The sequence below is a fragment of the Cantharellus anzutake genome (assembly GCF_015039405.1).
Source record: "Cantharellus anzutake strain C23 chromosome Unknown EI90scaffold_87, whole genome shotgun sequence".
Classification (NCBI taxonomy): domain Eukaryota; kingdom Fungi; phylum Basidiomycota; class Agaricomycetes; order Cantharellales; family Hydnaceae; genus Cantharellus; species Cantharellus anzutake.
The window spans coordinates 242,456-265,139 of NW_024067037.1; the positions used below are offsets into that span (position 1 = coordinate 242,456).

The following is a 22,684-nucleotide window of genomic DNA, read 5'->3' on the forward strand; positions in this document are numbered from 1 at the left end:
CGGATGGTTGCCAGCTAATTTTTTTGGGTCAGACGACGAGTCTGACTCCGGTTCAGGCGTTGCCACCTTGGCTGCCCTAGCCTTGGAAGCGCTAGAGCCAGCCTTGTAGCAATCCTTAGCTACATGACCGGCCTTTCCGCAGAACATACAGAGCTTATTATCGAAGCGGCGTTGGCGCTCTTCCTTCGTGAGTCTGCCATTTTTGTCGAGTTTTGCGGTGAGGTCGGGTTTTGGTTTGCCGTTGGACTCCTTGTCCTTTGGCGTTTTGTTACTAGGGTTAGGTGGGGGGTCGGAAGGGCATTGGTGTTTTGCGGGAGAGGATTTAGGCGGCGATTTGTAGTTAGCATTGTGAGCAGGCTTGTTGCACCGCTCGGTCTGGACCTTACGTTCCCAGTAGCAGCCATCGATATCTTCGGCTAGGTCTCGTAAGTTGTATAACGACGTGGGCTTACCGAAACGAGTGATCTCGTCCTTAATTCGATCCGGTAATCCGCGATAGAACATGGCGCGGAGTGCCCCTTCGCCGAAATTATCCAATTTGCCCGCATAGCGGTTGAATTCGATCACATATTTACCAACTTGCTGCCCATCCTTCATCGTGAGGTTGAATAACAACTCTTTGGCCTCGCCAATAGGGTCGTGCGGGCCGAAGTTGCGCTCTAACTCATGCACAAACCTTTCCCAGTCGTTCATCCAACGTGGTTCTCGACCTAGGCGATGACGGCGGAGGAGGTCAGGCTCAAATAAGTTGAGGGCCAGCCCTTTTAGGTATGACACCGCATACAACACCTTGTCAGATTCGTCGGGGAAGGCGTAGGCTCGAGTTTTGAAATTCACTTCGCATTGAATGAAGAACGTGCGGAGTTTTTTAGGGTCTGATCCGTCGAACTGGTCGGGTTCGCGGACTTTTTTACGGGGGGGTTCGCGGCGTGGAGGCAGAGGAGGTGGTGCTGGTGGCGGAGGTGTAGGGATGATCAGGCTGTCAGGGGACGACTCCCGGGTCCCCATGACCCTCCCCTATGGTCCACAGCCTGACCTATGAACAGCCCTATCCAGGGCAACAACTACTGTGGGTAAGGAGATGAGAAGGAAGCTAACTTCTCATCTTCCCACAGTGGCCACAATATCAGCAAAACTTCCGGGGATACCCGGAAGTCACATGAAGGGGTAGGAACCGGGTCCGGAGCATGCGGCACGCGGAGTGTGTGCGCGTGCAGGAAGCGCGGCAGGTGGAAGCGGGTCCGGACGCGGGTCCGGGTCCGGGCTAGTCAGGGTGTGTGCCCTGACACAGGCGGATGCTGCGGGTAGTGCGGGTTAGTTCCGAAATTGCTCTGGTGAGCATGAAGTTGACTTTATCCTTCAGATCGACTTCCTTGGGATTGATTTCCTCGATGTCATCCTCACCATTGTCTTCAGTAGCCGCAGCGGCTGCTTCAGCTGCAGCGCCTGAAGTCCTTCTCTCAGTCACCGGCGGTGGCGGAGCCTGAGCTGTTTCATCGCCCTTGTTACCATCCCTGAAGTCGTCATCCAAGTCGCTTTTGCTAGCGTCTCAGCGTCGCCTTCTCGGGGTTGAGGAGCGTGGGTAGTACTCATCGCCCGCCGTAAAGCTCTCAAATTGTCTCTCCTCTGTCCTACCTCTTTCAAACGGCGTACTAGAGCTGTAGTCTCTATAAGGCGTCGTAGAAGGTCCTGCTGCAGCGTTCCTGCTCTGCGAGCGAGTCATACGTTGTGACATCATAAGGGCATCAAGAGCAATAGGGAGTTCGAAATACTGTCAGAACCGTGCGAATCTTCGCCGATGGTAGCCGTAGGTGACTGAGTGTTGCCCGCTAGTGGAATAGGCGTCCTACACATGACCGAGCTTTAGCGAGGAATAAACCCCACTGATCTCGAGGCCGAGGCTACTTAGGCGAGTGAGCTGGGATTTCGGCTTCAACGACTCGAGGAGGAGCGTTGCGCCTCGTTCTCGACGCGGTCCCGATACTTCAGAAAGTCGGAGGTCTCATGGGGGACAGAGGTAAGCTTAGGGGGTGAATTCTAGTTGATTTCGAACTACAGTACAAGCATTAGTTACAAGCTGTATATAAGCGCTAGGAAACTGAATAGGGAATAAGTCGCCAGATCTCGCGGAGATTGTGGGCGGAGAAAAGAAGGAGGAAAACAAACAAAGAGCATGTGTTCAAGACAGCGAAGGTCAAGCGTGACCTTCGCCGCGAGGTAACAAGGTGCGGCGAAACATGGGACAACAGGTCGCGGCGCTCTGCGCCACTAGGTCGTTCAACGACAATCAAGAGAGGGGTTGTGGAGAGGTGGCGGGAAGTGGTTAGACGGCGACAGGCAGCGAGCGGAGTGTGCGGGGAGTGTTCGGGCATGGGAGAGGGTCAGGGAGGAGGTCGTCTGGCCCTGGGGAACGCCGGGTCGTGACAGGAACCCGGAGCACAAGTTGGACTGAATGGTTCCATGGGAGCCTGAGAGAATGGCAATTCTGAAGTTGGCTGGCTGACACCATCCTTCATATCCAATTCCTAGTTGAGACCACTGTGATTAGGATTGTTGCTGGGAATTTTGAACTAACTACCATACTTCATCAGAGGAATCTTCAGCCACTTTAGTTGCGAGTTTTGGTGATCTATCATCTTTTGCGACAAGTTCCTCCAAATCTTTAGCCATTTTGGCTGCACCGGAGTTGGAATTTGTGATTAAATCAATATCGTGCTTGGGTTGTTTGCTCCACCACTCATGAAGCATATCCCACCATGGAAATGCCTGCCGGACCTGTTCTGCCAATGCCAAGCATATCAGTAATATGAAGAAGTATGTATAGCACCGAAAAGTGTATACAAAAAAAAAGGGTTTGACACACCGATTTTATTCTCATCCCAGTTCTCATCATCATCCTTCACCCCTTGTCCTGTTACTCAAAGTGATTTCCAATACTTTTGATATGTTTTCTGGAGCCTGAACACAAAGTTAGGCACAAGTGTGAAACAGGAAAGGGAATCCACACATATGTGTTGAGCCGACCCATCACTGAAGTGGCATAGTGGCCAGGTTCTGCTGTGTATGATGTGCACTCTGGCTCATTCTCAACATCAAAGCAAACCTTTGCGATGTTGCGGTAATAAGTAATCTTTGCTACAACCTGGGAAAGGAGTCAGAAAGCAAGAAGAATCTTCTTTGAGCATACTATAGCCAGTTTACCTTCTTGCGGCCTTCCTCCTTGGCCTGGCCTGCGGAGTCGCTGAATATTTTCAGGCGGATGTCAGGATTCTCAGCAAGATGTGTGACAAGGTGGTCTGTCCAACAAGGATTGGCATCCCACTGGACCTTCTGGACTTCCAACTTGACTGGAGTTTCCGTGAGAGAGATCCCTGCAGAGCGGCGGCGCTTCGGAGTAGACTCGGCAGGGTGAGAGTGATCTCCCTGAACCCGCTTTGGAGGCATAAGGTGCTGATAGCAAGAGCAAAAGATGGGACTAATTCAGTGAAGGAACTGTACAGTCTGCAACGGACATATGGATATTAAGCCCGAGTTCAAGTTTGGAGTTTAGACTACTCTAAAGTACAGCTTTGGCCTTCGGAGGCACGTTCTCAAGTTTAGCTAAACTGACAGTTTAGAACCGGTTTAGGTGCAGTTTAGGATCAGCAGTTTTGATGCACTTTAGCCCATCGTGAAACCCCCTATTGCATGGTCGGATATCGGCCGCCAACTCTCAATCGCTTGTAAGCCAATCTCACGGCTCAGCCCGTGGCCCTTGAGTCTCACGGTGGGGTCGGGTTTATCACGCTGGCTCCCTACTCATCCTTCACCCCTCAAAGTTTATCTCCGACTCGAACCCTTCCAGCACAACAGATACGGACCTGTCCTCTAAAAAATGCAAGGGAAGCGAATAGAAAAGTCAATCCCTACGAAGTCTTTCGATACCGTGGTGTCCAGACCCCAGATGTTGAAGCGAGGGTGCGCCCCGATATGGTAACGAGGGAAGGGGCGGCACAGTGGGTCTCAGGAACGTTTTTTTTGGTTTGGGGAGCGGTATATCGACATAAGTGCATCGCTATCATTTCATTTCATTGCAATAGAGCCTAAGCGCAATATGGTAGTGTATCATTGCAGGTAAGTTGCTGCCCTCCAGCTGTCATTATGTGATAGTTACCTTGGTTAATTGATGCTGCTGAAGACGATGACCAGCAAAGCACCAACTTCCTTCCGATGCATTGGAAGTGGCAACGCGCGAGCTAGGCCCACTGTGTTGCCAAAGTTTGCAACCTCTCATCATGGACGTCCTTTCGATGTCGCGACGCAACTTGGTAGCACTCCTCATTTTCTCAATGGGTGCTGTCCAAGTTATGGGTTCGGCCGCGATTTTAGTTCATCGCGTTGACATGTTGAGGGCGACACGGACGGCTCCACCTTGCACGACACGCTTTCTCACCATGCTGACAAACATTCACAAATGCATTTGTCGCAAGGCCACAAATAATTTTCTTGTGCAACGTGTAACAGACCATCTTCTCCGGGATTCCCCAAAGACATGATGCCCAACTAATTATTTATGGTGAGCCCATTTTTGATGACGGCGAACCCATAGGCAGGATCCCAGCCTCTACTGAGTGAATCCACTACACCGGATTAAAAGTTTCGACTTGGCATGAGACCATTACTGAATAAGAGCACCGGAGGCCGAGTTCTATCATGCAGACGGAGTCATCTGTACTGCAACTAGATCATTACGGGCGAAAATAAGCTTGTCTGTCAGGAGTATAGCGGGCCACTGATGAGTCTGCATGGTTGAGTAGGGTAGAAGGCATGTATGTGGATGATACATAGACTGGTGGTATGGACAGAGCATTAGACAGAGCAAAACTCCTAGACTTTGGCGATGCAGAAAAAATGAGGGGGTTCCGGAAAGGATGAGGGGGATAACGAGACGAGGCCAAAGTCCCAAAGTTTTAAAATCAACGACCAGACTTGCCGCCCTTGAATTGATGCTTGCTGAATTTTGGTGCAGCGGGAGGAGGACGAGCAGCGGCAGCAACCTATGGATGATTATTAAGTCCATTGCAGGATATCCATCACCAACATCAAATCAGTCAACGAACCTTCACCTTCTCCTGTTTCTCCTTCTTGGCAGCCTTGGTTTTAGCGATGGCTTCCGCACGTATAGCCGAACGAACTTCACTCGTCTCGGCCCGTTTAGCAGCAATGATGGCCAGACTAGCACCTGTAATGCCCCGCTGATATTTCACAGTTTTGCGCGTGCGCTTCTTAACGATTGTCTCCGTCACACCCTTCCTGTGCATACGGCGGTAGAGAGTAGTCCATGCTACTTTCCGTGGGTTCTTGCGGTTGTGGAATAAGCGTTCAGTCTTGGAGTCAGAAAAGCGGAAGACCTGCTCGAGCACGATAGTTTGGCACAAAGGTGATCTCGGATATGGGGAAGTCTTACTTTCGAATCTGAACGAACGAAGAGACGCCCCTTTGCTGGGTAAACGTTGAAGCCGGAGAAAGTGTCGATATCGAGCTTCTACTCAAGGAAGGTTATATCAGCTACACCTACGCAATCCATTTCAAACAAACATACCATCTACGTGGGTCAAGTCCAGACGGAAGAACAAACGTCAGCGATCGTTCCACCAAATATCAATTGAACCAGCATAGGTGCATCCAAACGACGAAATGTCCATCCAGGCTTAACCTTCAGTTTGACACGGGATTTTCGATGCCAAATGAGTCGTACTGGTCCTACAGACCTCTAGAAGGCATACTTGAGGCAGAGAACATCGTCAAAATCTCACATTTTAGCGCCGATGATGCAAAGGGCTTGTGGTCACGAGGCTGGGATCTTATGTAATCAACCTCTATTTTAGCGCTGGGCGCGGTGACTGGCACTGCGGTTTAAATCACCCACTATGGACACGGACATCACAATCTCCAGGTCTGGGGAATCTCACCATCCGTCATGCTTTTATTCATCAACATAGGAAGCACTCTGACTTCATATCAAAGTCTACAGAAGTTCTGCGAAAGAGCTTTCAAGTTACATGGGATCACAAATGTGCTAGGATGTGCTCGGCGCCAGAGACGTTCACTCCAGGGCGAGTCTCTACCTGTGAAACAAATACATTATTACAGATGACAAGCGAGACTGTCTGGCTTACCCCGACGCTCTTAACCACCAGGTCATCGATTATGAGAGCATACCTCCGCGTTCTCTCTCCACTCTTGAGCCCCAGCTTCGCACTCCATTCTGCGTTTGCGTCTGAAAGCATTAGGATCTAGGGACAAAGATTTCAACCAAAGCATTCAAACGAGGAAACCTGAGCCAATACCTTGTCATCGACACCTTCGACTCTCCCCCAGCCAGACATCCTAAACGGGCGTGCGTCAGCGAACACCCATATCAAGTTTCACCATCCAGCTTACACCCAAGCATCATTGAACGCGACACAGGCAACCACATCGACACCTGAAAATGTGACGTCATTATTCGAAATTCTGATGCCGCTAAGATTAACAAACCTTTCTCTTTTATCGCGTCATAACCCTTTACAAATCCAGGTAAGTGCGAGACATGGCAAGTTGGCTAAACCCATCAGTGATATCGAAGGTTGACGCGGAATCACAATCAGTTGGGGTTTCGGCTCCGAAGCGCGCATCGTCGCGATACGTACAGTAAAGGCACCTGGAACGGAAAAGAGGACGACCTTCTTCCCTTTCCAGTCATCAGTAGATAGTTTGACGGCTTTTTGGATGCAGAACAATGAGAGCGTGAATGAGTCAGTAAGTTGACGGAGCAGTCAGTCGCGACAAGGGGGTACACTCACGCACGCCACAGGCACGCTACAAGGAACAGTCGGTGATGCACACATTATCCGTCAGTATCTATTTCATTTCCTGGGTTTTTGACGGGACCAAAGTGTCGGCGCTTACCCCATCGGCAAGTTCTGGGCTGTATGGCACGTAGGAGAACGTTCCGTTGGGGATCGTATCTCCCGCTTTGATAGTGACTTGCTATAGTGGCGATGTTCAGGGGCGCCCATTTATCCAAAATATGCGCACACCTCTTCTTGCGTAGTAGCCATAGTAGTACTAGTAGTGATAAGGAAGCGCGTGCTTCAGACATCGGAACCAAATCGGGCAATCCTTCAGCTGATTTTTTAGCTAGGTTGACGATGTTCTATCTCATCGGCCTTGGTCTCCACGACGAGAAAGACATCACTGTGCGGGGACTGGAGGTATTTTTCCACCCAGCAGTTCGCTTGTGGTCTCTTAACTTCACATCACATCAGATCGTGAGGGCCGCCGCACGCGTTTATTTGGAATCATACACTAGTATACTCATGGTTGACAAGGATCGACTGGTAGGCGACGTGCTATCTCATGCCACTTCTCCGGAAGCCCAGATCGGGACAGTTTCTAGGAAGCATTCTATGGCCGAGAAGTAATCGTCGCAGATCGCGATATGGTCGAAACTGGTTCCGACAAAGTACTATCTGACGCTAGGGAAGGGGACGTTGCGCTTCTGGTAGTAGGGGACCCTTTTGGCGCAACTACTCACACCGACATCCTTCTGCGAGCACGCGATCTGGACATTCCGACTCATATAGTTCACAATACGAGCATTATGAGTGCAATAGGTGCCAGCGGACTGCAGCTATATAACTTTGGGCAAACGGTTTCGATGCCGTTCTGGACAGAAAAGTGGAAACCCGATAGTTGGTTAGAGAAAATACTCGAAAATGCTCGGATCGGACTGCATACACTGGTTTTACTGGACATTAAGGTAAAGGAGCAAAGCGAGGAGAATTTAGCAAGGTGAGAATTCCTTTGGAAATCGAACGTGTTATGCTAATTTTTTTGCGTTAGGGGCCGTAAGATATTCGAACCGCCCCGTTATATGTCTCCTGTTGTTGCACTTGAACAAATATTGGAGGCCGTATCAAACTCGCCATTGGTCTCCCAGACAAAGGGATTCGAGTCTCAACAATCTTATCACAAAGGACTCCCGAAAGTCCTCTCGCCATCGCATACTCTAGCTCTTACGCTTTCTAGAGTAGGCACCCCTCATCAAGGCATCAAAGCAGGGACGCTTTCCGATCTGGAAAAACTTTGCGAGGAAGACTTCGGACCGCCTTTGCATTCACTTGTCATTGTTGGGAGTCGACTGCACCCGGTAGAGGTTCGGTATGCAGGGAAGTGGGCCATCGAAGGAGGTAGTTGGGAACGGGTAGCAAGAGAAGTATACGGGGTGATCGACGAGTGAAGGAAAAAAGAAAAGAAAGGAAGCCTGCGCTGATTAGCTTAGGAGTACCATGTTTACAATATTACAATATCATTCGGACAACTCCGCTATTATGTAAGTTAATCGGACCCGTGACATCCTGACATCACTGCCAGTGCTTCTATCTAGAGGCTGTTTCGTGCTCAAACTCTGTTCTACTTGATCGCACTTCGGCTTCACTTTACACCTGTTGGGATTTTGCAATAGATGTCTACCGGCGCGACGGCACAGGCAGGTTTTTCGGGGCGTCATCAATGCTTGATATACTAACATATTGTCATGGAATCAATTATTCATCTCTACTCCCAGGATTCCGCTTGGAAGGACAAGGAACGTGGTGACGAGAACCGCTGGGCTCACGAGCGGGTACGCGTGTTGCTAATATTGCGAACTGTGATTATATTATACGATAATGGAAATATAAACAGGAACAACAGCAACTAGCAGAGCTCAGAGCTAGATCGGGGGCCGAAAACGAAGTCCTCAAAGAAAGCACCGAGACGGTTAAAAGAAGGGAGGAGATCGAAGGGGGATACGGAGGGCAAGAGGACCTCGAAGATCGGTATGCTACCACGAGTGGGGAGCACTAGTACCTCACTTCTCGGCCAACGGATTCAACTGTATACTATTTGTACAAAGCTCAACACGCGTTCACGCAGTACCTATTCTTGGGTGTGCAACGTGCGGCGATCCAAACCACCCCGGTTACCGGGTACATTCCGATTCGAGCATGTATTGGCGTAATGACCATATTGACTGCACTAAAGAAGTTCGACCATTACTTAGCCTTTGGAAATGATTCCTAGAAAGTGAACCAGAACAAACCTTGAAGCATAGAACTTCGTCCAAATTCCTCCGCATCGGGGTTCCGTCTGGACCTAACGGTCTATTTTGAGGATCATTAACTACCACACCCGTTGGGATGCCAGGCCCGCCGAAACTTTGCACCTGTCCCTGCCCTTCATTCTGCATACGCAGGTACGAAGCAGGTGGTGGGCCTAGATCTCGATTCGAAGGTGGTGGTGGTGGCAGATACTCTTCTTCTTTCGGTAGACGGGGCTTGGGGCTTGGAGAAGGAAGTGTCAGACTGTGATAACACGAACGATACTAATACGTTGCTCACTGAGTTTGATCACATTTGGGTCCTAGTGGGCAAAAGCCATTGAGGTATCGTTGGCACGCAATCCGTCGGACATGTTTCCGCGGACACGTTGGTCCAAGTTCGCAAAACCCACGTTTGTAGTCCGGGCACTCAACTTTCCGTTCCTTCGGGTGGTTGTACAAGCATTCATCACCGGATGCGCAATAACCATACGTGGCAAACCACCAACATTCAGGCATTCGACGTAAATTATACTCGTGCAAGAATTCACATGTATCACCCTTCTTACACAGGCCTCGAAGCCAATGTTTGCACACCTGAGATGTTCGGGTCGAAAACATATTGTCAGGTTCCATAGGAGCCGGAAATGGATTAGCCGCTTACTGTCGATAGTCGTTCACGCTCCCGAAAACTGGTGGGAGGAGGGGGCGGAGGCTGGAAATTCAGTGCAGATGGCGTGGTGTGCCTTAATGGACACTGGGAAGCTCCCAGTGGGCAGCCACCAGGCGTAAGATTTGCTTGACAAATCTGATCATCTGGCAAGAGAACATATTAGAAACCGAGAACAACATCTCAAAACTTCAACACTAACCTTTGTCAAGCTTGAGATTGAGCTCTTTCTTGATGTGATCCTCAACCGCAAAGTTGACCTGGTGAAAATCTGCAGCGATAACATCAAGGAGCTCTGGCGGTATCGAACGTGGCGCAGCAGACTTTATTGGGCGAGAACTAGATACAGTAGATGCCATATCTGCGTTTTGATAATTACTGGCTCCGCCAACAAGCTGGACTCTGTGAACGATTTAGGTGATTGATGTCAGCACTTGGAAGGCTGAAAAATCGCGAAAGAGGTTTCTCACGATCAAGTGACATGACAAATTGCACCGCACACAAGACCCCAGAAATCCCCCGTGTCGAACTGGCCGAAAATTTGTTGTTAGCCATCAAGGCTTTTACATTCGGTGGCCCTGAGGCTCTCTGCACTCTAATGCATGGCGAGTGCGTTGCACCAAGCCTAGTGCCATGCCCACTGCCGAGGGTCATTAATCAGCTCGTTCTCAGTCATAGGACCAATTTTAGCTCATACCCCTGCAGAACCGTAATCGATTGCGATGGAGTCAAATCAGTTCCTGCCCAGCCCTTCCGTTGGAGCGACACCCGGGTCCGCTCCCCGTCGCCCAAGCCCAACGCCGCTTCAGCGGGACAATCCTTCTGAAGTCCCTGGAAGCGATATATACCGTGGTTCACTCCCCCAACTCCCAGAAGCGCTTCACCCGATGGTACGCGTCCGTTCGCCTGGCACAGCCTCGAGCGGGCATTCGTCCTCGTCCTCGACATCATCCGCGTCCACCAGATTGGTGGCAAGAGCCATCGCCGCCGTTGTGGAGCTTGCGATCTCTCGTTGGGCCCGATCATCTGACTCCACGTCTAGCTCATCCTCTACCACTTCTTCTACTCCCTCAGCCACCACGCGGAGGCCTCCTAGACGACGTCGTCGTTCCAGCACCGTTGCTTCTACCGTTAACATCGATCCAACACAGCGCGCACTCGCACGCCAAGCCCTTGAGAACGCTCGACGGACCCCACGAGAATTCAGCCTTCTTCTACCAACTGCTTCCGGAGTACCGTCTCAGGATGTTCCTGGTGGCCATTCGGCGCCTCAGGAAGGCTCTGCTTCTCGGCTGATTCAAACGACTTCGCTGCCCCTTATCTTGTCCAGTGTCGAGCAGGCTCTCCGTGACGCTGATAGACTTCACCGTGAACAACACAAGTCCCTTCGACCGAATTCTCGCTTCCATCGTGCCAAGCCCATACGTGCAAACATCATGTCAACAGCCACTCTGGGCTCTCCGGTCCACAACGCCGAAACTCCCCGTGCACCTTCCCCTCAATACGAGGGCAAGGCATCTGAAGGTGGGATTACGCTGGAAGTTGGTTCACGAGGCCCAACGCCTCCTGTAACCGTGGCCCCAACTACGGCGGTGCTATCTGGCTCAACGGATCCAGCGAAGAGTGTGGGACGTAATGCTCAAAAACCCTTGTCGAAACACCACCATTCTAAGCCACTCATTCGTGCGAGCATGGGGACGGATAACCTGTTGAGCACGAATCGAGGCATTCGAAAAATTGCCGTGCAGGCTACCAATGGGAATCGTTCCGGTGGCACTCCACATGTACAACCAGAAGATGACTCAACTATTTTAAGTGATTTATGGCAGAAAGCATGGTGGCTCGATGTGGCCTCTCCTACTTGGGAGGATATGCGTATGCTTGGCACAGTATGTCACTCCCCTGGACTTTGGAATTCGTCCTGATCTTCCATTCGGCAGCTGCTTCATCTGCACCCACTTACATTAGAGGATATTTTGCACCAAGATCCTCGAGAAAAAGTAGAGATCTTCCCTCGCTTGGGTTATTATTTCGTCGTTATTCGTTCCGTGGATTTGAATAAGTATCTGGCTGAGAGGGATCGTGAACAGTTACCAGGAGATGATGGACAATCTCAAAACGAGGAGGAAACCCTTAATGTGACGAATGTTTATATCACTGTCTTTAGAGAAGGAATTTGTTCGGTGAGTAGATCAAGTCATATATGCTGACAATCTCACTCTTGAGTATCTCGCCAGTTCCATTTTTCGGATTTGTCGGAACATGTCAATAGAGTTAGGAATAAATTTTTACAGATGAATAACGATACCACAGTCATGACATCAGGTGCATTTACCGATTACATTCCTTTGTATGCTTGGGCATTACTGAGATGCAACCAATTCTGTAGACCATATCGCGCATGGCTTGATGGATTCCATTGTTGATGCTTTCATTCCTGTCATCAAGCGCATCGGCTCTGAGGTGGAAAATGTCGATAGGCTTGTCGCCGGAGTGCAAGATGAGGATCAAATGCTTCGTGACTGGCAAACTGCACTTCAACATGCCGAGGTTACACAACAAGTTGCAACTCCGCCTCGTGGGGTTGAGCCTGAAGCGATTGATGTCTTTCATCTTAACGAGAAAAGGAAAGAGTCACTTCCAACACCACCCACTTCTCAACCCCGTCATCGCACTTGGAATCGTGCATGGCGGCGTTCATCCTCACTAATGCAATATCTGTTTCGCCATATCAGCCGTTACTGCGCCTCTTTGGGGACCGCTTGTGCGCACAGGATCAAGAAACTTTGGCGGAGGCTTGTCTCTGCACGCATGACTGGTCGGCCAAAGTGGCGTGCTGTCAAGTTGGCAAGAACAAAGACGCTCACAAGGATGTCTCAGACTAGGCGGACCGTGACATTACTCGCAAGGCTTCTTGCTCCCAAGAATGAGGCACTTGGAATACTGAGGAAAAGGCTGACGGGTGTCGCTGACTTAGGAGCGCACTTAGACGACGTCCAAGGTGAGCTTACTGACTGCTGAGTCAATGTCCGCGCAGGCTGACGAGTCACTAATACGCAGACCATCTCTTGACAATGCAACAGTCTTTGGTGTATTACGAAAGAGTGTTGGCCCACTCTCAGCCAACATACCTCTCGGGACTTCGAGTGAACCTTGCTCAGGCTACGAATCGAGCAGATTCGACGCTCTGGAAGCTTAGTGTTCTCCTAACGGCCATTTACTGCATGCAGGTAGTCATCGGTGCGTTTCCCTCCTGATTTTTGCTTGTATGGGTGATTGAACGACTGTTTACACTAGGTATCTTCAGCATGAATGTTCATGTACCCCATAACCATCGTCCTAAAGATGACCCGTTGGGTGCACCAGTTGGACATTTCTATTTGTTTGGGGTCGTGCTCAGTGTAAATGTTCTGGCGGCAATTGGGGTGTTTTGCGCCACTTGGTGGTGGTGGAAGCAAGCGAAGCGCAAGAGAGGACGACGGCTGCTGTAGTTTGTTGCCTTTATGAGCTTGTCCGTCTGAGTCAGCTGCGTCCGATTTTTCCCGCAATATATTCCGTTATTCTCCTGTCGCTGCAGCTTCACAGAGCGCATTGGGCTCTCCGGGTCTAAGATCTTGCAAAGGAATGAAGAAAGTTGGACGTCGTCAAGAGTCCCTTTGGTGAATGGGGATGGTACCAGAACATGAAGAATGTAGGCAGCTCTCTATTGGAAGGTAGACGCATTCCGTCCTAGTTTCAACCTCGAAGAGGAGGATCAGGGCCCTGATAGGGACGACAGCCGCTGTTGATGTCTCTCACATGCCTCCTAATTTCTAACGTACGCCGTGGCCTCGATCCTCGCTCTGCATGGTCCACACATGACAGTACGTTGTCGCGCATGGACATTTATATCTTGAATGACTGTTATTTCCTTTCTTGTAGTCTTGCTACGTTGATGGACACGGTCGTGGATGGCTTAAAAGCCACTTCGCGCGATTTTCCTCTCCTCACATCTGGAACTGAGGTGAGATAACCTTTGTCTCTTTGGGATGTACTTTGTATGTATTTTCCTAGTGCTATACTTCTTATTCACCGCGATTGATGCGTCTTATGTACATACTGTGTCTAACACTGGCAGGTGAATCTCTACTTTATGTAAGTAGCAGGAGCCTACAGCGAATCCACAAACGTGGATTCGCCTCGCGACTGCATTTGATGTTGGAGAACACAACGATCGGTTCCGTCATCCGACTGTCAATAACATGGTTATTGACATTATTGACAGCGATGAACATTTCAGGTATTGGACGATGTTTTGGGGTTCAACTGATCCGGCGACGGAGATTTTGAATTGAATCGAAAATGAATTGAATTCATTTGTGCTCACCGGCAACTCCCGGATGTCGTGGGAATGAACTAATAGTCATCGTGTGTAAAGAGAGAGAATTTTTTCACCCCCTCTCCCTTGTACGAGTCTGAGGTGAAATTTTCCCTTTATCATTTCAATAATTTCTCTATATAAATGTTACTCTGCATCACTCTGCACTGCAGAGTGACTCTTCCGTGGCAAGATCTCGACGCTGAAATTAGTGTATGCTATGTTCTTTCCTCTTTTATCCTTTACGTATGTCTGCTTACTCGCTCCTCTTCATTACTTTGTTATCTTCACTCTAGTATGTATTCAGACTCCTTCCCAGTCGCTCACATGATTTCTCCGAGGCAACGTAAGTTGCGGCTAAACCTCGGAGAAATCATGTGAGCGACTGGTATGTATTTACGTATTGAACGCGCCATAGCCCTTTATATTTTAAGATTTGATACTTCGGCTACCACATATCCATATCAATGGCATTTTGATCGGTCTACCTTCTGAGATTGCGCTAGGAGAAAGGGGTCGCCTTACATAAAGAAGCGTTTGTGTGTTGTACAAATGTGACAAGTTGCATGTTCAAGCGTGACGCAACATTTTTTTTTTCCATTTCTTAGCAGTAGCTTTCGCGAATCGCGATACAGTCATTTACGCCGGCCCCGGTCCTTGCTCTCTAGCCGTTGTCCGGAAACCTTTCTTCGTCATGCAAGTTCCCACTCCAGGTGTGTAGGATCAGCTTGGCTAGCAGGGCCATATTTTTTTCGATTCGGCAGCGCGATGTCTTGCTGGAATTTGTCGTTTCAGGGCATTTCTCACTTCTCTCAGAGAGGTTTGCGGGAGGTCGGGGTTCATTACTTTGCGGACAAATCGGTATAGTCTTTTTCGATCCCCTGTTATCATTCTTTGTTTGAGTGATCGGTGCTGGTGACGCGACATTCTGCTTGTGGACCAACGATACCCCTAGGCAGATTACCAGCCTCTATTCGATACCGCGCCATTCTTCGATGACCAGCACAAGGGGTGTTGTACCTATGACGACGTGCTGGTATGCATATCAGTTATTGGTATTGCTCCACGGGGCACCTGTTTTACTCGCTACAATGTTCCACGTGAGCAGTGCGTACCATGCGCTACATATTACTTTTGTCTAATCTTTCTACACCGCTAGCTACTTATACCCCGCGCGCGGTTACAATGTCATGATATCTTGTCCCCCCTCACGTTCGACTCGCCGAGAGCCACATAACAAGCGGAAATGGGCCTGACGGCACACCCAATATCAGACCCAACTTACGGATATATTCCTTCCGCAGTCGCCCAAGGCCTCACCCAGCACATGCAAACATACACAAAGTGTCACAGCAGCACTTCCCCATATCCTTGATTCTCCGGCTGGTGCGAGGTTATTCTAAAGACAGGATGACATCTGTCTTCTCCCCCGCTGTAGTGGTCACTCGGAAGGGCCCTCCGATTGTCGACGTAAGCAGTTCCAAAGCATCGGAAGCTTCTCCCAGAAACCCCAGCATCTAAGAGTATTCTCTATTCCTTCTCAGCTGTACCCGGAAAAGCAGGAAATTTTTTAATGAAATGGGGAAAAAGAAATTCCCACGAATTGTGCAAGCAAGGCAACAAATTGTTCTCGCCTCAAAGTTGTGATTGCAAAGAAAACCTAGGCAGAAGGCCTGTTTCATCTCGCGAAGCCTTTCCTACTGGGGGGTGATGCTATTATAATAGCCAGTCGAGCGCGTACCCAGGCTCGTAATCGAGGACTGAGGGCATCACAAGCTGTGCTCTTATATAGCGCAGCGTTACTATTGGTCAAGCCCAAGCCGGCAATAAACTTTTGATCAATAAGGTTAAGGGTATTGGCGGTAATCGCATCATGGAAAGTAGAACCCATCACATAAAATATTAACGTTACCGTTGAGATTCCCCCGAAGTTCCAGAAATCCCCATTGTTGAGCTGGCTGGGGATTTGTCGTTAGCCATCAAGGCCTTTACATTCTTTGGCCCTGTGGTGCTCTGATTTATGGCGAGTGCATTGCAAGCCTAGTGTCGTACCCAGGGGAATCAATCAGCGCGTTTCTCAACCAGAGGACTAATTCTAGCTCATACCCATAATGGAATCTAATCAGTCTCTGACTAGTCCTTTCGTTGGAGCGACACCCAGGTTTTCCCGTGTCCCTGGTCCGACGCCGCTTCAGCGGGCCAGTCCTTCTGAAAACCCTGAAAGCGATATATACCGTGGCTCAACCCCCCAACTCCCAGAGGCGCCCCGTCCGATCGTACGCGTTAGTTCGCCTGACACAGCCTCGAGCAGGCATTCATCCCCTTCGACACCATCCGCGTCCATCAGATTAGTCGCAAGAGCCATCGCTGCCATAGTGGAGCTTGCAATTCCTCGCTGGGCTCGACCATCTGCCTCCACAACTAGCTCATCCTCTACCACTTCTTCTGCTCCCCCCGCCGCCACGTGGAAATCTTCCAGACATCGTCGATGTCCCAACATCGTTACCTCTACTGTTAACACCGATTCAGCACAGCGCGCACTCGCTCGCCAAGCCCTTGAAAACGTTCGACGGATCCCACGGGAATTCAGTCTGCTCCTGCCAAATGCTTCCGAAGCCCGGTCTCAAAACATACCTTCTTCATTCCCTGGTGGCCGTCCAGTGCCCCAGCAAGACTCTACTTCTCGGCTGATTCAAACGACCTCGCTACCCCTTATTTTGTCCAGTATCGAGCAGGCTCTCCGTGGTACTAATAGACTTCGCCATGAGCAGCACAAGTCCCTTAGAATGAATTCTTGCCTCCATCGCGCCAAGCCTGCACCTGCAAATTTCCTATCGGCAGCTGTTGTGCACCCCCCCGCCGAATCTTCCCACGCACGATGTGAAGAGAAGGCATTTGAAGGCGGAACTACAACTACGTCGCCACGGGTCGGTTCACGAAGCTCAGTGCCCCTGGTAACCGTGGCCCTGACTAAGTCGATGTCGCCCGCGTCAATGGACTCAGTGCCCGAGATGAAGAGCAAAGGAGGTCACGCTGAAAAGCCCTCGTCGAAACATCATCATTCTAGGCCCCTCATTCGTGCGGGCATCGGGACGGGTAATTTTTCGAACACGAATCTGGGCACTCGAAAACCTACCACGCAGGCTACTACAGGGAATCGCTCCAGCGGCACTCCACATCTACAACCAGAAGTTGACTCGACTATTTTGGGTAATTTATGGCAGAAAGCATGGTGGCTTGATGTGGCCTCTCCTACTTGGGAAGATATGCGTATGCTTGGCACAGTACGTTGACTTACGTGAAGAATCCCGGCCGTCGTAGTGACCTTCCATTCTGCAGCTGCTTCATCTGCACCCACGTACATTAGAAGATATTTTGCAGCAAAACCCACGGGAAAAAGTGGAGATCTTCCCTCGCTTGGGTTATTATTTCGTTGTTATTCGTTCCATCGATTTGAATAAGTATCTAGCTGAGAGGGATCGTGAACAATTAGGGGATGATGGACGACCTCAAAACGAGGAGGATATCCCTAATGTGACAAACGTTTATATCACTGTCTTTAGAGAAGGAATTTGTTCGGTGAGTAGACCAAGTCATATGCACCGACATTCTCACTAATGAGCATCTCGCCAGTTCCATTTTTCGGATTTGTCGGAACATGTCAATAGAGTTAGGAACAAAATTTTACAGATGAATAACGACACCACAATCATGACATCAGGTGCATTTGCCAATAACATCCCTTTGTATGCTCAAGATGCAACCAATTCTATAGACCACATCACGCATGGCTTGATGGATTCCATTGTTGATGCTTTTATCCCTGTTATCAAGCGCATCGGTTATGAGGTGGAAAATGTCGATAGGCTTGTTACCGGAATGCAAGATGAGAATCTAGTGCTCCGTGACTGGGAAACTACACTTCAGCACGCCGAAGCTGCCCGGCAACGTGAGGCCGAGCCTGAAGCGATTGAGGTCATTGTTGATCTCAACGAGAAAAGGAAGGAGTCACTCCCGATATCGCCCACGTCTCAACCCCGTCGTAGCGCTTGGAATCATACATACCAGCGTTCATGCTCGACACTGCAATATCTGTTTCGCCCTATCAGCTGCTACCTCTCGTCCTTCGGGTCCGCCTGTGTGCACAGGACCAAGAAACTTTGGCTGAGGCTTATCTGCCCTCGCCTGACTGGTCAGGCAAAGTGGCGTGCTGTCAAGTTGGCGAGAACACAAACTCTCATAAGGATGTCTCGGACTAGGCGGACCGTGACGTTGCTCATAAGGCTCCTCGCCCCGAAGAACGAGGTACTTGGGATACTGCGGGATAGATTGACGGGTGTCGCAGACTTAGGAGCGCACTTAGATGACGTCCAGGGTGAGCTTACTGACTAGCGAGTCGATGTCCAGGCAGGCTGATGGACCACTAATACGCAGACCATCTCTTGACAATGCAACAGTCTTTGGCGCATTACGAAAGAGTATTGGCTCACTCTCAGCCAACATACCTCTCGGGACTTGGAGTGAACCTCGCTCAGGCTACGAATCGAGCAGATTCAATGCTCTTGAAGCGCAGTGCTGTCCACACGGCAGATCACTGCATGCAAGTGGCTACCGGTGCGTTTCCCTGCTAAATTTTGCGTGTGTGAGTGACTGAACGACGGTTTCAACTAGGTATCTTCAGCATGAACATTAATCTCCCGTTGAGTACACCGGATGGACGTTTCTATTTGTTTGGGGCTGTTTTCGGTGTGAATGTTCTGGTAGTAATTGGGGTTTTGTGTGCCATTTGGTGGTGGTGGAACCAAGCGAAGCGCAAGAGGCTGCTGTAGTTATCGTTACCTGTCCGTCCGGTGTTCGACTTATCATTGTTTTTCCCTTGTTATTTCCTGTTGCTGCAGCTCCCTGGGTGTGCATTGGTGGACTCTCCAGGGTCCGAGATCTTGCAAATCAATGAAGACACCGACGGGGTCCTTGATGAATTGTTCAATTTCGGGAGGGTCCTTTAAGATGCAGCGGTGCACGTGACTAGAACTCGTACATATCTCCTTCCCTCTTCACGCTGCCATCCACCCACAGAACATCCCCTTGGGTTTTGTTCACCATGGACACTCTCAGGCGCTCCCCCCGCCACCACCCGTCCGTTTCTTACATCGTCCCTCGTAGCCTGAAAGTCAAAGCAGCCCAACTAAGGTGCGACACCGAGTCCGCTCAGATGCACCACGCAATCGATCCTCATTTCACGCCCATGAACAGCTGGGAAGAAAACGATGGTTCTCTCCTTGTCACTCTTCTATCGTGCATGGAGTCTAATCGTCGATGGCGCTTTGGGATTTTCCCGGCGACCAATTCCCGCCAACGGTCCAGTGCGCACAGCACCAAGGTCAAGTATTACGACGAAATCGCCCGTGCCATGTTTTCTCGCCACCCCAACCTTCATTACCGTAGTGCTTACAGGAAGAAACCCGCCTCATTCGCCAGAGCCGTGAAGGATAAACTTGAGAGGTGAGCAGTTGACTCCTGCTGCCCCCTGCATGCATGTTCATGCGCGAATTTCCCTTGCCTCATCACTTCCCATCGAATAGCTTCTCTCCTTCGTGTCGTGTAGACCTTCCGAGGACTTCAGGGAAGTCGGTTTATAGATCCGTCCAGAGTGTGTCACTCCTCAGCTATCGTAGTACGGAGGCATGGACCCGTGAGTAGCGCCCTCATCCCGTATTATCTTCCTGGCTATTCTTACATCGTTTTCTTTCCTTTCCGCTAGATCTCCGGCAATCGTAAGTCGAGCCTTGACCGTCGTCGGGGGCATGAATCTCACCTTCCCCGTTTTAGCACATTCGGGCAGATCGGAAATCATTGCGAGCCTCTCTGGCTTCCCAGCCTTCCATTGGAAATCCAGTACATTGTCCTGAGGCTTGCTATCGCCGCTGACCGTGGCCTCGACTCCATTGACCTTCCCGTGGCAGCAAACCTCTCCCTTGTGAACCGAACCTGGTGTCAATTTATTGAGCCATTCCTGTATAGGACTGTTACCATCAGAAGCCCTAGCCGTTATAGAGCGCTTTTCGACCTCCGAAGTTCGCTCGCTCGACCAGAGGGCCCCGTTAACCACACTAAGATCCTCAAGCTCTTTGTCCCTCCCCCAGACGACTATATGATCCATTCCTTCTTCGTACCCGCATATTCTCTCCATCGCCACATCCCTGAAGTGCATTACGACGTCGCTTCTTCTCGAAATTATTTCCCCATTGTGAAGAGGCTTCCACGGGAGACTCACGTGCAAGAATTTTCAAATTATTCATCTATGCTTTATCCGCTTCTATTAGATATGCGGACAACAAAGCTGCACCTGACGATGAGCTTCCCGATGAGCGAAGGCCCGGAGGATGAGCTATCACTATGGGGCGAGGTGATGAGCGGTCACATCGCGGTGCTTAAGCTCATGGTTCATTTGCGTGAACTCATCATTGATGGGGCGCTGTATTTGACTTTGCTTCCTAAATGCGTGCATAAGTGAGTCAGCACTGATACCCAAGTTCTTTTTTCATCGTTTGACTGACCATGTCGCAGTTGGGCCATTGGATCAAGCTGGGAAGCCATCCTATCCGTGTTAAGAGCCGACGATGACGGCGTCCCAACCCTTCTAGACGGTACTTGCTTGACAAAGGTAACCATCGTTCCTTCCCACATGATTTGCAGTCTCCATACATTCATTTTCTCGTTCTCACATGCGCATATTTCCCCAGATAACATTCATTCATGCGCACGTACCTACGCTAGCTTTTCTTGCACGTATGGCGCTTACGAAACGCATCACGAACATCACACTCACTGGATGGAACCGGCCTGACTTACCACGTGCTTGGCGCGAGTTCATTAACCGGGAGCGAGAAGGAGGTGATGCCGTTATCCATTGGTTAGAATGACACGCTTTCTGCGTGTTATTCTTCGGGATGCATCATCCGCACTTTCACCAAATCTGCGCTTGCACTCAAACTTCACCCTTTTGACCCTCCCTCCGTATGGAGTGGATCCCATTCAACCCTGCTTGCATAGCCTTACGCGGATACCGGTATATTCGTTGATCATATTCTTGGAAAAGGAACTGCTCGAATTCCAACCCACACGTCCACTGTATTTCCATTCTTACCCTATACCTATCTCGTAATATTACCCACGACAATTCCCCAATATCCCTATCATCCCTTCGTTCCGACGGCGTATTGATTGCTGACCGAACCTTCAAATATCGTCTTCTCTCCATTCTATCATCTCCTTTGATTCACTAAATCCCCTTCCCATTCTGCCGTGTGCCATGACTTTCGCTTTTTTATCCATGTCCATTTCCTTCGCAGCTTTCATTTTTCGCCTTACTGACATTCATATTCGTCTTTTGCATGCATCTCCCACCACCTCTCTCTCCATCCTAAACGTCGTTCACTCGCGTTGTTGCAATAGAGATAGCAGAAAGCTATCCCTATACCTTCGTCATATTATTCCATTTTCTTGGTACTGGCGTATAGTGGCTTCATCATCTCCCTGACCTGGATTTGTGTACTATACTCGATTTGTGTCTTGGTGTTGTACATAAGAATGGAGAAGCAGGAAATCGATCGCGGATTCTGTGTTTCAAGGAGCGTTGCGGTAGTAGGGGCATTATGCAATGTCACAAGGCCTGGGCGCTCGGTCCAACGATCGCCCAAGATGTTACTTGACGATATTACTTGCGCCTCTCGCAGCTAAGTACGCTTGTTGAGCCGAAGGATTCTGTAAAATGGGTGTGACAACCTGTCGAGAACGATGGAAAATTAGATAAACAACTGACCAAGGATTTGACGACTTCGTATACGCTCTGGTCATGGTATCGTAACCCTGACGTTGGATGCGTGTAAGGTCCCTGGTGAAGCGGGGTCAACTTTTGGAGACGATCGTATATAGACAGGGACCCACTTCTAGGCCAGTTATGTCACAGTACTTTCCTTGAGGCAATATTGAGGGAGGGGCTTCAACGGTGTGATCTGCGATAGTAAAGGTTAGAATGTAAGAGGACACCGACGGGCTTTGTACCGCCAAGCCTCTAGAAACAAAGGAGCCATACAGAACACAACATCCTCCTCTCGGCTTTTGGGGACCTCTCCATCCACTTCCGGGGCTAATTGCGCCCGCTCTCGATAAAATTTCTCCCTCTCCCGGTCACTAGCTAAGATTTGTTTCAGCCCTCGACCACGTTTATTTGCAGCCCCTTGCCGACTGCTCGACCAGCTAGGATTCTTGAACGGTCGTGGATAGTCAAGAAATGAGAGCCTTTCAGCTAAAGACTTACAAGGATTACTGCTAAGTAAATGTTTGTACAATGGAACAAGATACCGGTGCTTAGAACTCACAGGCTCAGTGGTTCCACCATCATCAGCAGGCTTCTTCTTTGCTTTGGGAGCCCTTCATCAGATGCGTCAGATTTTGAAGTTACATTCGATGAATCGGCATACATGGCACCCAGATTTGCTGTCACGGTCCAAATTTGAATACAAATTACAATTTTGAATGAATGAGATCCATA

At 49.7% G+C, this 22,684-nt stretch overlaps 10 protein-coding genes across 10 annotated transcripts; 6 read left to right on the plus strand and 4 right to left on the minus strand.

The window, feature by feature from the left end:
* The first annotated feature begins 3,927 nt into the window (after nt 1-3,927).
* EI90DRAFT_3081629 (uncharacterized protein) lies at nt 3,928-4,799 on the plus strand. The gene is made up of 3 exons (XM_039061949.1): nt 3,928-4,046; nt 4,101-4,113; nt 4,178-4,799. The coding sequence occupies exons 1-3, from the start codon at nt 3,970-3,972 to the stop codon at nt 4,379-4,381; spliced, it is 294 nt and encodes a 97-aa protein (XP_038910173.1). The 5' UTR covers nt 3,928-3,969; the 3' UTR covers nt 4,382-4,799.
* Nucleotides 4,700-5,623, minus strand: EI90DRAFT_3081630 (ribosomal protein L24e-domain-containing protein). The gene is made up of 4 exons (XM_039061950.1): nt 5,582-5,623; nt 5,447-5,524; nt 5,100-5,390; nt 4,700-5,036 (listed from the first exon to the last, which is right to left on the minus strand). Exons 1-4 carry the CDS (start codon nt 5,582-5,584, stop codon nt 4,956-4,958), a joined length of 453 nt encoding a protein of 150 aa, XP_038910174.1. The 5' UTR covers nt 5,585-5,623; the 3' UTR covers nt 4,700-4,955.
* Nucleotides 5,624-6,047: 424 nt separating this feature from the next.
* EI90DRAFT_3293022 (Redoxin) lies at nt 6,048-7,442 on the minus strand (the record flags this gene model as incomplete). The annotated part of the gene is made up of 9 exons (XM_039067361.1): nt 7,062-7,442; nt 6,931-7,011; nt 6,825-6,840; nt 6,672-6,742; nt 6,520-6,583; nt 6,424-6,466; nt 6,330-6,369; nt 6,159-6,275; nt 6,048-6,107 (listed from the first exon to the last, which is right to left on the minus strand). The coding sequence occupies exons 1-9, from the start codon at nt 7,080-7,082 to the stop codon at nt 6,048-6,050; spliced, it is 513 nt and encodes a 170-aa protein (XP_038910175.1). The 5' UTR covers nt 7,083-7,442.
* On the plus strand, nt 7,290-8,627 carry EI90DRAFT_3081634 (putative methyltransferase DPH5). Its single transcript, XM_039061951.1, has 4 exons — nt 7,290-7,361; nt 7,414-7,815; nt 7,867-8,512; nt 8,591-8,627. The coding sequence occupies exons 2-3, from the start codon at nt 7,463-7,465 to the stop codon at nt 8,261-8,263; spliced, it is 750 nt and encodes a 249-aa protein (XP_038910176.1). The 5' UTR covers nt 7,290-7,361; nt 7,414-7,462; the 3' UTR covers nt 8,264-8,512; nt 8,591-8,627.
* Nucleotides 8,561-8,871, plus strand: EI90DRAFT_2940071 (uncharacterized protein; the record flags this gene model as incomplete). The annotated part of the gene is made up of 2 exons (XM_039055234.1): nt 8,561-8,647; nt 8,710-8,871. 2 exons carry the CDS (start codon nt 8,561-8,563, stop codon nt 8,869-8,871), a joined length of 249 nt encoding a protein of 82 aa, XP_038910177.1.
* A 72-nt stretch (nt 8,872-8,943) lies between these two features.
* Nucleotides 8,944-10,132, minus strand: EI90DRAFT_2940040 (uncharacterized protein; the record flags this gene model as incomplete). Its single annotated transcript, XM_039055233.1, has 5 exons — nt 8,944-9,042; nt 9,107-9,347; nt 9,405-9,700; nt 9,768-9,919; nt 9,976-10,132. 5 exons carry the CDS (start codon nt 10,130-10,132, stop codon nt 8,944-8,946), a joined length of 945 nt encoding a protein of 314 aa, XP_038910178.1.
* A 528-nt stretch (nt 10,133-10,660) lies between these two features.
* Nucleotides 10,661-13,264, plus strand: EI90DRAFT_3020704 (uncharacterized protein; the record flags this gene model as incomplete). The annotated part of the gene is made up of 6 exons (XM_039057538.1): nt 10,661-11,662; nt 11,714-11,956; nt 12,011-12,098; nt 12,163-12,774; nt 12,834-13,013; nt 13,071-13,264. The coding sequence occupies 6 exons, from the start codon at nt 10,661-10,663 to the stop codon at nt 13,262-13,264; spliced, it is 2,319 nt and encodes a 772-aa protein (XP_038910179.1).
* A 2,977-nt stretch (nt 13,265-16,241) lies between these two features.
* On the plus strand, nt 16,242-18,959 carry EI90DRAFT_3132390 (uncharacterized protein; the record flags this gene model as incomplete). The annotated part of the gene is made up of 5 exons (XM_039064470.1): nt 16,242-17,414; nt 17,470-17,709; nt 17,764-18,505; nt 18,565-18,744; nt 18,802-18,959. The coding sequence occupies 5 exons, from the start codon at nt 16,242-16,244 to the stop codon at nt 18,957-18,959; spliced, it is 2,493 nt and encodes an 830-aa protein (XP_038910180.1).
* A 170-nt stretch (nt 18,960-19,129) lies between these two features.
* On the plus strand, nt 19,130-20,947 carry EI90DRAFT_2626442 (uncharacterized protein). The gene is made up of 7 exons (XM_039053349.1): nt 19,130-19,320; nt 19,384-19,632; nt 19,713-19,822; nt 19,892-19,904; nt 19,960-20,644; nt 20,698-20,794; nt 20,874-20,947. Exons 1-5 carry the CDS (start codon nt 19,232-19,234, stop codon nt 20,642-20,644), a joined length of 1,146 nt encoding a protein of 381 aa, XP_038910181.1. The 5' UTR covers nt 19,130-19,231; the 3' UTR covers nt 20,698-20,794; nt 20,874-20,947.
* A 665-nt stretch (nt 20,948-21,612) lies between these two features.
* EI90DRAFT_2626360 (uncharacterized protein) lies at nt 21,613-22,684 on the minus strand. Its single transcript, XM_039053348.1, has 6 exons — nt 22,614-22,684; nt 22,512-22,563; nt 22,226-22,445; nt 22,078-22,145; nt 21,953-22,024; nt 21,613-21,894 (listed from the first exon to the last, which is right to left on the minus strand). Coding segments are annotated over exons 1-6 (474 nt in total). The 5' UTR covers nt 22,616-22,684; the 3' UTR covers nt 21,613-21,834.

What these genes read in the sequence shown, in the direction of transcription:
- EI90DRAFT_3081629 (XM_039061949.1), top strand. Translation starts at nt 3,970, where the DNA reads ATGGTAACGAGGGAAGGGGCGGCACAGTGGGTCTCAGGAACGTTTTTT.
- EI90DRAFT_3081630 (XM_039061950.1), bottom strand. An exon ending in TCGTTCGTTCAGATTCGAAA is followed by an intron (nt 5,391 to 5,446) that starts GTAAGACTTCCC and finishes GTGCTCGAGCAG; the next exon opens with GTCTTCCGCTTTTCTGACTC. An exon ending in AGAAACAGGAGAAGGTGAAG is followed by an intron (nt 5,037 to 5,099) that starts GTTCGTTGACTG and finishes AATCATCCATAG; the next exon opens with GTTGCTGCCGCTGCTCGTCC.
- EI90DRAFT_3081634 (XM_039061951.1), top strand. Translation starts at nt 7,463, where the DNA reads ATGGTCGAAACTGGTTCCGACAAAGTACTATCTGACGCTAGGGAAGGG. An exon ending in AGCGAGGAGAATTTAGCAAG is followed by an intron (nt 7,816 to 7,866) that starts GTGAGAATTCCT and finishes TTTTTGCGTTAG; the next exon opens with GGGCCGTAAGATATTCGAAC.
- EI90DRAFT_2626442 (XM_039053349.1), top strand. Translation starts at nt 19,232, where the DNA reads ATGGACACTCTCAGGCGCTCCCCCCGCCACCACCCGTCCGTTTCTTAC. An exon ending in GTCAAAGCAGCCCAACTAAG is followed by an intron (nt 19,321 to 19,383) that starts GTGCGACACCGA and finishes GCCCATGAACAG; the next exon opens with CTGGGAAGAAAACGATGGTT. An exon ending in GTGAAGGATAAACTTGAGAG is followed by an intron (nt 19,633 to 19,712) that starts GTGAGCAGTTGA and finishes CCCATCGAATAG; the next exon opens with CTTCTCTCCTTCGTGTCGTG.
- EI90DRAFT_2626360 (XM_039053348.1), bottom strand. An exon ending in ATGGTGGAACCACTGAGCCT is followed by an intron (nt 22,446 to 22,511) that starts GTGAGTTCTAAG and finishes AATCCTTGTAAG; the next exon opens with TCTTTAGCTGAAAGGCTCTC. An exon ending in AGAGGAGGATGTTGTGTTCT is followed by an intron (nt 22,146 to 22,225) that starts GTATGGCTCCTT and finishes TTACTATCGCAG; the next exon opens with ATCACACCGTTGAAGCCCCT.